The following is a 13,414-nucleotide window of genomic DNA, read 5'->3' as shown; positions in this document are numbered from 1 at the left end:
AAGAGAGAGACGTGAAATTGATATGAATTCCGACAGATGTTTCACGAAACGAAGGGACCGTTTTGATTTCGAGATCATTTCGTGGTCTCAAAACTAACACAAAACCCCTTTGAAATAAGGATGAAATCCAAGAAATTTAGTGATAGACCTTTTCAAAAAAAAAAAAAAAATGTACAAGCATTAGGCCTGTATGTAACAACCCCCTTATATTACAGATTTTGACAAGTTTGAGTCTTCTTAAAAACACATCTTTTTCATAATTATTTATTGTTTTTGTTATTTAATATGTACTAATATTTTGTATGTATTATACAACTGCACATAAATTGTGAGAGATGTATGATGTTATCTTATAGTATTAGTGTGCATTTCTAAGTACATCTAATCTAATCTAACAACCTCTAATGGTCATCCATTTGTAACGAAATGACTGATTTCGTAACGAAATACTAGTAGGCCATGCGACACTTGGCGCCCCAACTGGTTCCACCGTAGTTCCACTGCGGTGCACCCACCGATTTACCATAGTTCTGCGTGCGCTTCATGTCACTCATTGGATATTATAGGATAACCATATTGTGAGATCGTTTGCTGGCCGGCTGCGATGACGATGTGCTTGTGAATTATGTTGTGTGGTTTACGGCATCCCCCTACGTGCCTGTGTGTGGCCTAGCCATTGCAAGAAAGTGAGTAGGCTAGGGTCTATGAAGTGTTATCATATTCTGTTATTCTGCTGTGAATGAACAATCATTTCAAGTTTCAACCATGTCATTATCACTCATTATATTACCAAGTACGAGGAGGTCTGGTGGTATGGTAACTTCATTCAAGCTTCATAGTCCCACCTATTGAAATTCAAGTTTTCAAGTAGAACTAGCTGTATTAACACTAACATGACAGATTTTGGCAGTGACACTGCACTGTATGGTTGGACCTCTAAAGCCCTAATAGGCATACTCGTGAAATAGGCTCCACCACTGCGTGTCCGTACTGTACTACTAGGCCTAGGCCTAAATTTTTTTAGAGCTCTAGTTTTATCTAATAGGTTAGAACCAATGTTTAGGTTCTACGTCGACGGTCGGCCCGCCTGTTCGTGAATTCAGCCCCACCTTGCGTGGCGTTCATCGCATCGATAGATAAGCACGGCGGCGCGGTGGGGCTTTCTTCCACATACACTGGTATAGGGCCTACCCGTGTTAATACTCGTGAATGCGGCCCCACTAAACGCCGTTTACGCGAGATTGGTGGGGCCGATTTCCACAGCATAGCATATTTCGTCCTCCCTTTCTCCCGTTTTTTTTCTTTGGTCTTCAACTTTTTATTCTCGGACAGACTCCCTAATTAATGACGTAATGTCCCTTGACTAATTTAACGGCCAATAGCCCAATTTAACCATAAATACAACCCTAACTAACCCTAAACCCTAACCTAACCTTGCTTGCTAACACACGGGTGTATGGGCACTGCGGTGGGGCCTATTTCACAATTTTGCCAATTCAGTATGGCAGTTGTGCACTTTACGGCCTTATATTATCGGTAAATTACCTCATTCGCCGTTCGCCAAGCTACGTAACAAGTACAACTACAAAGGTGACATCCCATGATATGAACCACCTCGAAATGAGCAGGGCAGCTGGCGAGCTTCTGCGGTTGGAACGCCGTTTGACAAGTGATAAGGTCACTAAAAGCCCGCGTCACTCACTGCGCTTTATGATCTGCATGCAGAGCGGACACATCGAATACTGACACTGTGAGATCGCGATTTCGCGTGCCTTCTTTTGCTCTCCACTGCAGGATTATCAAGATTATTTTGTATACAATGTTGCATTGCAGAAAATTGCCATGATCATGGTGTAAAGTGTGAGAAAGTTGGCATTAGTCTGCGATACTATAGAATCCATTTTTGAATTATTTTTATGCCTCCTTCATCCATCTGAATCCAACCCCAGCACAAATTGCGCAAACCAACCACCCAGGCGAGGCTTGCGTTTAGTGTGTGTGTCCATGTAGTGGCTGCCTGTAAATCGGTAGCTATACACACTTCGCACAGCCTCTGGTTGGGCTTGTTAAACAGTAACTGTGTAGACAAAATAAACACTAACAGACTAACGAATTGGAATAAGATTTTTTTTTTTTTTTTTTTTTTGGGGGGGGGGTATTATTATTTCACAGAATAATTTTACCAAGACCGCATATCCCCTGCTTAAGATATAACGCAAAATTCATTCATTTAAAATCATGATAGAAGCATGGAAGTTTACCACTCGTTGCCTTCCGTTGTGTGCCAATGCACAGCACCTTGACTATGTTTGTCTAGGGTCTGCTTGCGCTCGATCGCGCTGCGCCATGCAGGGAAGGGCGTTAAAGCAGCCACGTGGCGTACCGTAAGTGCTTATATCACGCACACACACACTGCATCCCAATTCGAAATCTCACACGCATGCACCCACAGTACAGTGCCGGAAGACACGCTGCCTAACCCGCGGTGCCTGATAGGTACTCGAATTTGCACGCACTGCTTGATTAGGGTAAAATCTCACACCAATAGTGCCGTAAAGTGCACAATTGCCAATTTAATTTCACTATCGCAGAAGGTTGTACAGCAGATTCATATCAAATTGTTGACTTGTAGTCGTATCGTACTGGTAATTCTCGGCGACTAACTCAAGTGACATTTTTAACTGTGTGCCGGTAATTTATACAGTACAAGCTCATCATTTCAACCAACCGCCTGTTCTCCAATGATATAACATGTGAATCTCGTGAATGGCAAAGACATATTAACATCAATTATGTGTATTACTAATGAGGATTTTCTTCAATTCTTTTTCCTCCTATTTCCTCAGGTTATTTACCTGTAGCTGTATCTTTCTCATTCCTCTTGATTTGGTTCATTTGTATTTATGTTTGAATATTCAAGCGTATTGCGCCCCATCCCATGCGTACTTTGATTTTATACGCAAGGAAGCTTACTATACACAGCTAAAAGCCACACGTACACAGGTGTCTTTACCATCCAGCCACATGTATGCTCCACGCTCCATGGCCGGATGGCCCTAGTCACTGGATGCAGCCACATGCGTGTGATTGAATGTATCCGTAGCCCAAGTGGCTGGATGGTTATGGGCAATTCCAGCATTACAAACATTTTATTCAGAGAATATTTTGTAATTTTGTGCGCTTATTTTAACAAATCAAAATTATCATTCTGAACCCATTCATGGTTTATTCTAACGTGGTCATCCTGAAGTGTTAACAATAAGAGTCTGAGAGCTGCCCATAATTCAACCACAACGCCGTCCAAAATTTGACTGTCTGCTACATGTAGAAATATGCTTGTGTGCACAGTTGAACCTTAGGGCAGATGCCGATACTACAGTTTGGTAGATATTACACAAAATGTTTGCCAACACAGACATTGCATTTTTTGGACACGATTCTTCACCTCCATGTGGATGTGTTGAAAAATTGTGAATTGGATCATTAAGTAAAATTGAAACAAATTTTCTTCTGAATGAGTGCTCAGGTCCTGTTTAAGTTGTAGATTGATAATTGTGTACAACAGATTCAGCATTTACTCTACAGGGTCACAAATGTAGTGTTACAGACATTACTTTTATAGTGTTACGAAAATTACAACTTTGTCCACTTTTTAAAGTCCCAATACTTTAACGCAGTTCTTATCGAAGACAAGGCTAATATTAGTATTTTTTGGTACATGAACATTCTTATTAAACTACTTTGAAATAAATTCTGAAGTGTTGATACATGTAAATATGGAATGATGAGAGTCAAAGATTGTGTGTTTTTACAAGAAAAACATCAATCAAATATTGCCCAAAAATGAGTTTTTTTGAAGGAAAAATGCCTAGATATACTTCAATTGCATCAAATACCACTCAAAGTTGGCAAGTTCTGGCATTTGATACTAAAGTTGTCCCTGTAGCTCATATATATTTTTTCAAATTACTGCAAATTTATGATTTTTAAGAAATATTAAGTATCATTTTTGTCGAGCCCACCGGAGGTGAGGGGAGACTAAGGGATCGCCTGCGGCGTCTGTCAGTCCGTCGTCCGTCCGTGACGCTACAAAAACTTCAATAACTTTTTACTCTGGGCTTCAATTTCAATCAAACTTCGAGGGAAGAGGGGTCATACAAAGTTTCACATTTTACCATATATGAAGGTCACCTCAAGGTCAAAGCTCACAGGCAGCGGTCAATGAACTTTAGTCCCCAATGTAAAGTTTTTATGGCTCGTTTCTATTATGGGTCATAACTTTTGATCCATAATTCCATTTGTGACCAAACTTGGATGGTACAGTAGATGTCCCTTGGGGAGTGGATGATCACCACAAGGTCAATGGTCACAAGCATGGGTCAACAAACTTTTAGAGCCCAATGTTAAGCTTTTATGGCGCGTTTCTATTATGGGTCATAACTTTTGATCCATAGGTCCGTTTGTGACTAAACTTGGGTGGTAGATGTCCCTTGGGGAGTGGATGATCACCACAAGGTCAAAGGTCACAAGCAGGGGTCAACAAACTTTTAGAGCCCAATGTGAAGTTTTTATGGCGCGTTTCTATTATGGGTCATAACTTTTGATCCATAGGTCCGTTTGTGACTAAACTTGGATGGTAGATGTCCCTTGGGGAGTGGATGATCACCACAAGGTCAAAGGTCACGAGCAGGGGTCAACAAACTTTTAGAGCCCAATGTGAAGTTTTTATGGCGCGTTTCTATTATGGGTCATAACTTTTGATCCATAGGTCAGTTTGTGACCAAACTTGGATGGTAGACGTCCCTTGGGGAGTGGATGGTCACCACAAGGTCAAAGGTCACAAGCAGGGGTCAACAAACTTTAAGGGCCCAATGTTAAGTTTTTATGGCACATTTCTTTTTTGCCATAAATTTTACCCTTTTATATCTCTTTTTATCTGTTATATCTCTTTTTATGCCTCCGCCACAAAGTGTTGCCGGAGGCATTATGTTTTCGGGTTGTCCGTCCGTCCTTCCGTCCGTCTGTAATTAATTTTGTGGACAGCGTAACTAAAAAACCTTTTGAGGTATCCTAATGAAACTTGGCATGTTTGTGTATTAGGGGGTGAAGTTGTGCCTATCAGCTTTTGGGTGCACATGCTCAAGGTCAAAGGTCAAAAGGTCAAGGTCAAACATGTAAAATTTCACTATTTCCACTATACCTATGCAATGCCTGAAGATATTTTCTTGAAACTTAGTGTATACATGTTTTACCCAATTAAGATTCTCTGGTGTAAGTTTGGGTCATGAGGTCAAAGGTCAAAAGGTCAAGTAAAATATTAAAACTTCACCTTTTTTCTCTGTACCTTGGAAATTGTTCAGGGTATCTAATGGAACATAGTGACTGGCAGTGATTTTAAATCTAGAGAATTTAGGGTTCATGGGGTCAAAGGTCAGGGGTCAAAGGTCAAGGGCAACACTTCAAAATTTTACTATTTCCCTCATATTTATGCAATGCCAGCAGGATTATTTTTTTTTTTACACTTGGTGTATGCATGTACAGACTGTATAACCTAATAGAGATTCTCTGGAAACTTTCTTTTTTTCTTTTCTTTTTTTGCCTCAAAGGTCAAAAGGTCAGAGATCAAGGGAAGGTGCTGAACTAACTTTTTCCTCCATATCTCAGAAGTGGCTCAAGTTATCTTGAAACTTACTACATATTTATGCATGTTATTCCTGGCAGTGATTATCCTAGATTAATTTTAGGGTCAAAGGCCAGATGAAAATGGTAACAATGTACTTTTCAATACAGAAATTGCACTTTTTCTCCATACTTTGAAAATTACTCAGTGCATAAACTTATGAATGGGTCAAAGTCAAGTTAAAGTCCGTAAATCCCCAAATACATGCTCTCCTATTCATCCAATTAAACCTAGGTCAAGGAAGGTGAACCTTCAACACATTTGTGACAAACTTGTCATTTTAATATTTTGCCAATTTTGTGAAAATATAATCACATTGTCCATATGTACTATAGATCAATTACAGTAGGAGAATCAATGCATTATGGCGGAGGCATACCAGTCGCCTTTATAGCAACATTTCTAGTTTTTATCTGTTATATCTCATTCACGTTTCTTGTACGCAAATGGGCGAGACACATTATGGCACTCGCCTTGTTTTGTGAAATTGCCCTCATGATAAGAAATCTACAGCCACATACAATGTACATAAGTGTGCAAAGCTATGATGAAGTTCAAAATAACAAAACTTTTCTCAGGCCAGGTAAAAAAGAACAACAAAGTTTCTCCAAATCTTTGGAGAGAGGAGAGGTGGGAGATTCTTCTAAACATAATGAGGTTTATCTGATATGTTACTACTGTATTTGTAATATGAATCTTCTGCATAAATGGGCAAAATTTGCAAGCTAGTGCAAGGCGCTAGTGTACTCTTGTACCACTTCGAATAATGATTTTCAGTCATGCACAAACTAACTCTAAAATATCAATACCTACAGATGCAATACTTGTATCTGAATCTACAAAGTCAGTTAAAAGATGAATATTTGCTGAACATGGGGAAAAAATTTACAGCACTGCTGTGTACTGTACATGTATGTGTCAGACTGACGACTGCGTTTGTGTGTGTGTGGGTAGTATCGTACCATAACTCCACGACTGACTGCTTGCGATGAGTACATAGCACAGAGCTTTCAATTCAAGTGATTGAGTCATTTTGAAATGTACAAAAGTGTCTGAAGTCATAAAATGTCCTTTCACAGTTATGATGAAAAAGTAGTGCCAGACTTAGGCCTGACAAATGAATGCACAAGACAAGAGGACGTAGTATATTTCTAGACCACTAACTGCTACATGTAAAGACTCATTTTATATACGAGTCGTACATTAGGAAACCTTGGAATAGTTTTAGAACTAATACATGTTATATAGATGCACCCAGTGAAGCTTTGGAAGTACAAACCTGTTAAAAATAGTTTAAGTTTGACACCATTCCACCTGGCCATGATCCAGCCAACTTTTAATGCCGATGGAATTTGGATCTCAATAGAGGCTCTTCATTTAGTAACATTCAGATACCTGTAAGTAAGACTCGGGGATACCAGTTTTCAGGCAAAAGTCTGAATTCAGGCCCTGGCAGTTTCAAGGTTCAGGCTTTTTCATGTACAAAGGAACTTCATGTAGATGGATTTCAGGCCCTTTATTTCATTTTAGCTGGCACCCTTGAAAACTTCCTTATGGTTCCCCCCCCCCCCCACAACTAATTTTGCTACATTACTCTACACCACATGTACCATACCCTTGCTAGTGAATGCATGGATGCACACACACAATTTTGATAAGTGGTGGGGACAGCATGCATCCCTTCACTAGGTATAAGAAGGCCAGTAGGTTAAGGAGTTTAGAGTGGTATGGCAAATTAAATGGGGGAGGGACACAAGGAATTCTTTAGTAGAATCCTTCATATGTGCTAGGAGACAAATCTTGCTGCCCTCTTTTATACCCGTTTGTTGAATACTCAATATTCCTCCTAGTGTAGTGATCCCATGCAGCTGCTGCACATAATCCAGATGGACTCTTACCAAAGTCAAGTACCACTTCTTGTCCCCGCCGAACGAGTTCGAGCAGGGGACTATGAAACGGGCTCCGTATGTGTGTGTGTCTGTGCGTCCGTCCGTGCGTCCGTCCGTGCGTCCGTGTGTGCGTCCATGTGTGATCAAAATGTTCAATTTGCTACTTCTCTGTCATTTATGAGCCAATTTTGATTCTGTTTGCTTTATATGATAGCACTACATGGGAGCTTTAAAACTTCTACACAGAATTTCGGTTGTGACCTTTGACCTTGACCTTTGACCTATATTGTACATTCTGCTACAAAATGCTACTCCTTCGCCATTTCTAACCCGATTTCGATTCTGTTTGTTTTATGTGATGGCACTAGGTGAGGGCTTCAAAACTTCTACACAGAATTATGACCTTTGACTTCTTTGACCTTTGACCTTGATTTTTGATCTATATTGTACATTTTGCTACAAAATGCTACTCCTTGGCCATTTCTAACCCGATTTCGATTCCGTTTGCTTTATATGATGGCACTAGTTGAGGGCTTCAAAACTGCTACACAGAATTTTGACCTTTGACTTCTTTGACCTTTGACCTTGATTTTTGACCTATATTGTGCATTTTGCTACAAAATTCTACTCCTTCGCATTTCTAACCCAATTTCGATTCCGTTTGCTTTATGTGATAGCACTCGGTGAGGGCTTCAAAATTTCTACACAGAATTTTGACCTTTGTCTTCTTTGACCTTTGACCTTGATTTTTGACCTATATTGTACATTGGCTACAAAATGCTACTCCTTCGCCATTTCTAACCCAATTTCGATTCCATTTGCTTTATGTGATGGCACTAGGTGAGGGCTTCAAAACTTCTACACAGAATTTTGACCTTTGACTTCTTTGACCTTTGACCTTGATTTTTTACCTGTATTGCACATTTTGTTACAAAATGCTACTTCCGGCGGGGACATATATTACGCGCCGCGTAATTTCTACTTTTCCTTGTTTGAAATTAGATCAGAGCAACGGTTGAAATTCCTTTTGAAGAGTACATGTACTGTAAAAGTGAATATTTTTGCCCAATTATTTGTTTACACCCAGCCGAGTAAGAGAAATTTCACATTTGTTTAATTCCGCGGAATCAGGACTTTAACTTTTGGAACATATGGCATGCAATAATACATGTATTTGTGTGATTTTATTTTTGTGCTAGCTTAACTGGTTGCACAAAATGCGCAAAAATTTCCACTTTTACAGTAGTAGCTTTAGCTGTGATATACTGTGTGTGCCTGTGCCCAAGTCTTGTTGAAGTTGAATTCCGAATGTTGGATGCGGTTTTAAAGTTCTTTCATATCTGTTCTGAGTGTAATATGACTGTATATGGTTCTGAGTTTTTCTTACGAGTGACTCTCAATTATTTTACATTTGGTTGGGTTGAACCTCATTCCCCATACATCAGCCCGGTTGATTAGTTCATCAAAGTCTTCCTCCAACTGGTTTTCATCCTTTGGTGTCTCAACAAAATCATTAAATCAACCAACCATCTGCAAACAACCACACCATATGTACTAGACATGTTTTCATGAATGTCATTTATAAACGTGAGAAAGTGATGAGAGCCCAAAACTGTTCCTTTAAGAATGCTGCTCAACACCGACTTCCAGTCAGATTATGAGATTTTCATTTGTTTACTAATACCTGTTGGTAATGTTTGGTCATGAGTGAAACTATCCATTCCTTGGTCTTATTTCTAATGCAGTAGTATTCAATCTTTAGAAGAAGATGAGTTTAAGGTATAGCATCAAATGCTTTAGACACATCCAAAACACCAGTCAGTTGTGAGTTTGTTGTCTAAGTTTTGGAGTAAATCAAGGGTTTTTGCAGTGCACTTAGATTCACATGATCTTGCTTTATGAAAAGCATGCTGATTATTTACTAAGATATCCTATATAGTCTGATGTCAGACTTGAAACTTTGCAGCAAATGAGTAATCCATATACAAATCAACTGAAGCATGATGATCTCATAACCAATTTCACTACCCAGTGGTTATAATATACAGGTTGCATGTTTTATCAATGTTTCCTCAGAATGTCGGAATCAATATATAATCAGAATCTCCTGTCTTTCCATCAGATAACTTGGTTACTCTATGCATGATGGCTGAACTAAAGAAAGAAGGACAAGAAAATGAGGAAGACCACCCCTGGTACACAGCAGCAAAGTATGATCGCTACTGGAGCCACTACAGACAAATGAGAGTGTGGGTTGACAATCAGCGTTCATGGCAGTCTCAGTGTCAGGAGTCATCCCCCAGCAAATGGCTGCATGCATATAATCATTACTATTGGAGTTATCAATGGTGGTTGTATCTTTCCAGCTTCCCAAGGACAATACCCTTTCAGTCTCCCTTTCAACTTCATTGTTCATCTGTGTCTCTGGGGAACATCCCATACAACCAACATTATGTAAATCCACACCACACACAGAGCTATTGTACATCAGAGGAAGTACACCATGAGAAGAGCTCACATCTACCTTTTTACCCACATTCAGCTACTGAAAAATATCGCTGTAGTAAACATTACACAACTGACCAGAGTGATGTTGACTACATGGACAATACCTTGAGTGAAACCCAGCAAGATGATGAAGAAAGTGACATGCAATACTACATTGAGGAAGAAGATGAGGAGGGCTTTGAGATTGAACTAAGTGAGGAGATGCGTCAATTTTTTCTTCAGTCACAAAGGCACAAGGAAGAGCTGAAAGAGATTAAACTTGCATTTGATGAGAAAAGAAAGCAAGAAATGATGGAGAAGAACAAAATTCCAAAGACATCACATGATGAGGCACACATGGACGATGAGTTTCTGCCTGAATTTTCCATTTCTAGGAAAAGTAGAATGAAGAACATGATGGGTGCACCTAAGGAGCAGCCAGGCCAGAGAAGAGCAAAGGAGATGAAGGTGTGTATTCCAGGACAGACATATATGTTTGCATTATGTTCTTAAAAAAAAAAATAATAACTGAATAATACACTAAACTGAAGACTTATTAGTTTAGGGATTCAAAGATGGACCTTTTGAGTCCATAATTCGCTGCCCACCGGAGTACATAATTGAAAACTATGAATAGCGAATATGTGTGTGCATATATGTCTTGTACACTATCAGCGAAGCTATTTTGCCCATGGAATACTGCACTAATATGGTCCATGTGCAAAATAATCAACTTGTTCACTCTGACTATCAGTTCAAAAAATGTGTACAAATGTAATATATGTGTGTGATTTAATCCAACTCTAATCCATGCACATACAGCTCACAGCATGTGTTTGTTTTTGTTTTTTCATATTCACACTTATCAACATTCAGGCAGTAATGGTCATTTGCATGTTGGATTAAACTTCTCAACTGAAGATATCATCATATCTTTATTTAATGACCTTATTTCATTGAATAGAAAAAAAAAATGAGTGCTATTTCCTCATTATACAAAGAAATTAATCAGATTTGGAAATCATTTGCTCTGCCATTTTAAGAAAAATGAAGCCATCCATCATAACATTCATCTTGCAGTAATAATGAACATGAAGGATTGTTATTTTGTTTTTCATGTTGAAAAAAAAAAAAAATACACAGTGTATATGTCAAATGAAAATCTGAATTTTTACATGTGTACACTTTATCAAATCTGCTTCTTTGTTTTGATTGGTTCAATTGGCAGATGCTGTATGGGAAAGACTCCCCTGCAATCCATGGCATGGAGACAGCAATACAGATGCAGTTTGACAGGAACTGTGACAAGAAGCAGCCCTCCTTCTGGCCATCTGTCCCACTAAAGATGTGACTTTATGCGCTTACTGAACGCCTTGTCATGTTCCAAGAGAAAAATCAACATTCAAGATTTTATTCATGTGCATTTAGTCTTGCCTTTACCTCTCAATTCCCTTCATACTGGAGATGATAGTATGGACAGAGAACCTGGACTGCTGAATGGACTGTGTCAAGTCCCAAGGATAATCATGAAAATGGGTCGGTAGTTTCAATGATGAATGATTCTCAAGGGCTTGTTGAGAACTGTGGCATCCCGCAATATACACAATGCTGTAATACAAATGTAGTAATTGTGGCTAAGGGCACGGTAGACAAATTGTGGTCATATGCATTTAGTCTAACTGATACATGTACCAAGACTGGCGGTCATTGCATGCCAATCCTCATTGCTTCTATGTAACAGCATAATCAAGTATCTGGCAAGGATATTTTGTCGTTCTCGAGCCCAGATTAGGTTTACCGTCGACAGTATTCTCAAGAAAGAGGAGACTGATGTACATGTACAGTAAGGTGTGAGTTTTATGAGAACTCAAAATGGGTTCTTAGTTTTGTAAGATGCAACAGAAACATCCTATTCTGATGGAATATGTGGAGTGAATCCCTGACATTTGTTACCTGAAATCTAACAGATCAAGTCAGGCCAAGTAGCATGTATGCCATCTCCCTGCATAAAGAACAAAAGTACATTACCAGGCGACATGTTGGGACAATTCAATTCAGTTTATTCCACGTGCTAAGAATACACAAATTCACCAATACATATTGTACATCACGTTTTGAAGGAAAAGAGAAGAAAGGATACACAGTGTTACATCTAACATGCATAGCATGTAAGGAATATTTTTTTTAAAAACCGTACATGAGACTCACTGAGGCCAATTCTCTTACAAATGAATAGGATGCAAATTGCAGTCAAGACTGGGTACATTTGCCTGCACTACAGGTTAAGAAATACAGTGGACTCCCGTTATATAACATAGTCCTTGGGACCGGCAGTTTTCTTTTAGTCATATTGAAATTTTGTTATAACCAAACAAATAAACAATAAAAATACATAGAGTGGATAATATTGCGGCCTGAATTTTTACTTCGTTGTACATGTAACCGGAATTTCGTTATAAGGGGAGTGCACTGTATATACACTTAGCAGCAAGAAAAAATGGACAACACAACAAAACATGTAATTGATTTGTTTGCTTCAAAGAACTAGCATTATTGTGTAGTCAGACTTAAATGAGTAGACTTGTACATTATGTTAAAAGTTTGGAATTTGTTGACTGGGTTAATGGGAATGAGCTGAGGGCATTGATTATCATCCCGTACCATCCATAATGTTTTCAATTTTGCTATCCCCTATTCCCCTAATTATGTTTTGTAACAATGCAAGGAGGAATGAATATCTGATTCATTGCAAAGTGTACAGGACATAAGAACCATGGTGTCCAACAATAATTTCAAAGGCCCAGTTGTAACAAATGTGCCGTACTGTGCTTATCTAATGTGGTGCAAACTTGTTCTATGTACAGGTAATGCAGATTATGCGACATTCATTGACACAATGTGAAGATGCTAGTACATCAAACACACAAGTGTGTATTAATACAAGAGTATCTATATGGCATGATTTGTTGTACAAGGATTGGACTGCAGTCAAGCTATTGCAAAGAATATACATGTTGCTAATAAAGAATGTTTTTAAATGTATGTTTATGCACATTTTGTCTAATTTGTACATTGCACACTGTAAAAGTGGACATTTTAGTGATTTTTCACAATCAGCTGGGTAAGATGATTTCATGTGTTTTTAATTCTTCGGATTCAAGACGTCAACTATTGGACCAAAAAGCAAGCAAATATATTCATGTGCTTTTATTTTCACCCTAGTTTCTGGTCACACGAAACGCTTGAAAATTTCCACTTTTACAGTACAATGTACTTTAGTAATGACAAATACTGTACATTGTATACATTGAGTAAACACTGTGTTTTCATATATATGTATGTATACAGCTAAAAAGAA

General features: G+C 38.7%; 1 protein-coding gene across 1 annotated transcript; it reads left to right on the top strand.

Annotated features, from left to right (window-relative positions):
- Positions 1–606: 606 nt before the first annotated feature.
- Positions 607–13,138, top strand: LOC140234776 (gem-associated protein 8-like). The gene is made up of 3 exons (XM_072314814.1): positions 607–686; positions 9,692–10,524; positions 11,285–13,138. Exons 2-3 carry the CDS (start codon positions 9,712–9,714, stop codon positions 11,405–11,407), a joined length of 936 nt encoding a protein of 311 aa, XP_072170915.1. The 5' UTR covers positions 607–686; positions 9,692–9,711; the 3' UTR covers positions 11,408–13,138.
- Positions 13,139–13,414: the final 276 nt, after the last annotated feature.

This window comes from Diadema setosum, chromosome 11, assembly GCF_964275005.1.
Source record: "Diadema setosum chromosome 11, eeDiaSeto1, whole genome shotgun sequence".
Taxonomy (NCBI): domain Eukaryota; kingdom Metazoa; phylum Echinodermata; class Echinoidea; order Diadematoida; family Diadematidae; genus Diadema; species Diadema setosum.
This window is presented reverse-complemented; position numbering and strand designations above follow the sequence as displayed.

What these genes read in the sequence shown, in the direction of transcription:
- LOC140234776 (XM_072314814.1), top strand. Translation starts at nt 9,712, where the DNA reads ATGATGGCTGAACTAAAGAAAGAAGGACAAGAAAATGAGGAAGACCAC. An exon ending in GAAGAGCAAAGGAGATGAAG is followed by an intron (nt 10,525 to 11,284) that starts GTGTGTATTCCA and finishes TTCAATTGGCAG; the next exon opens with ATGCTGTATGGGAAAGACTC.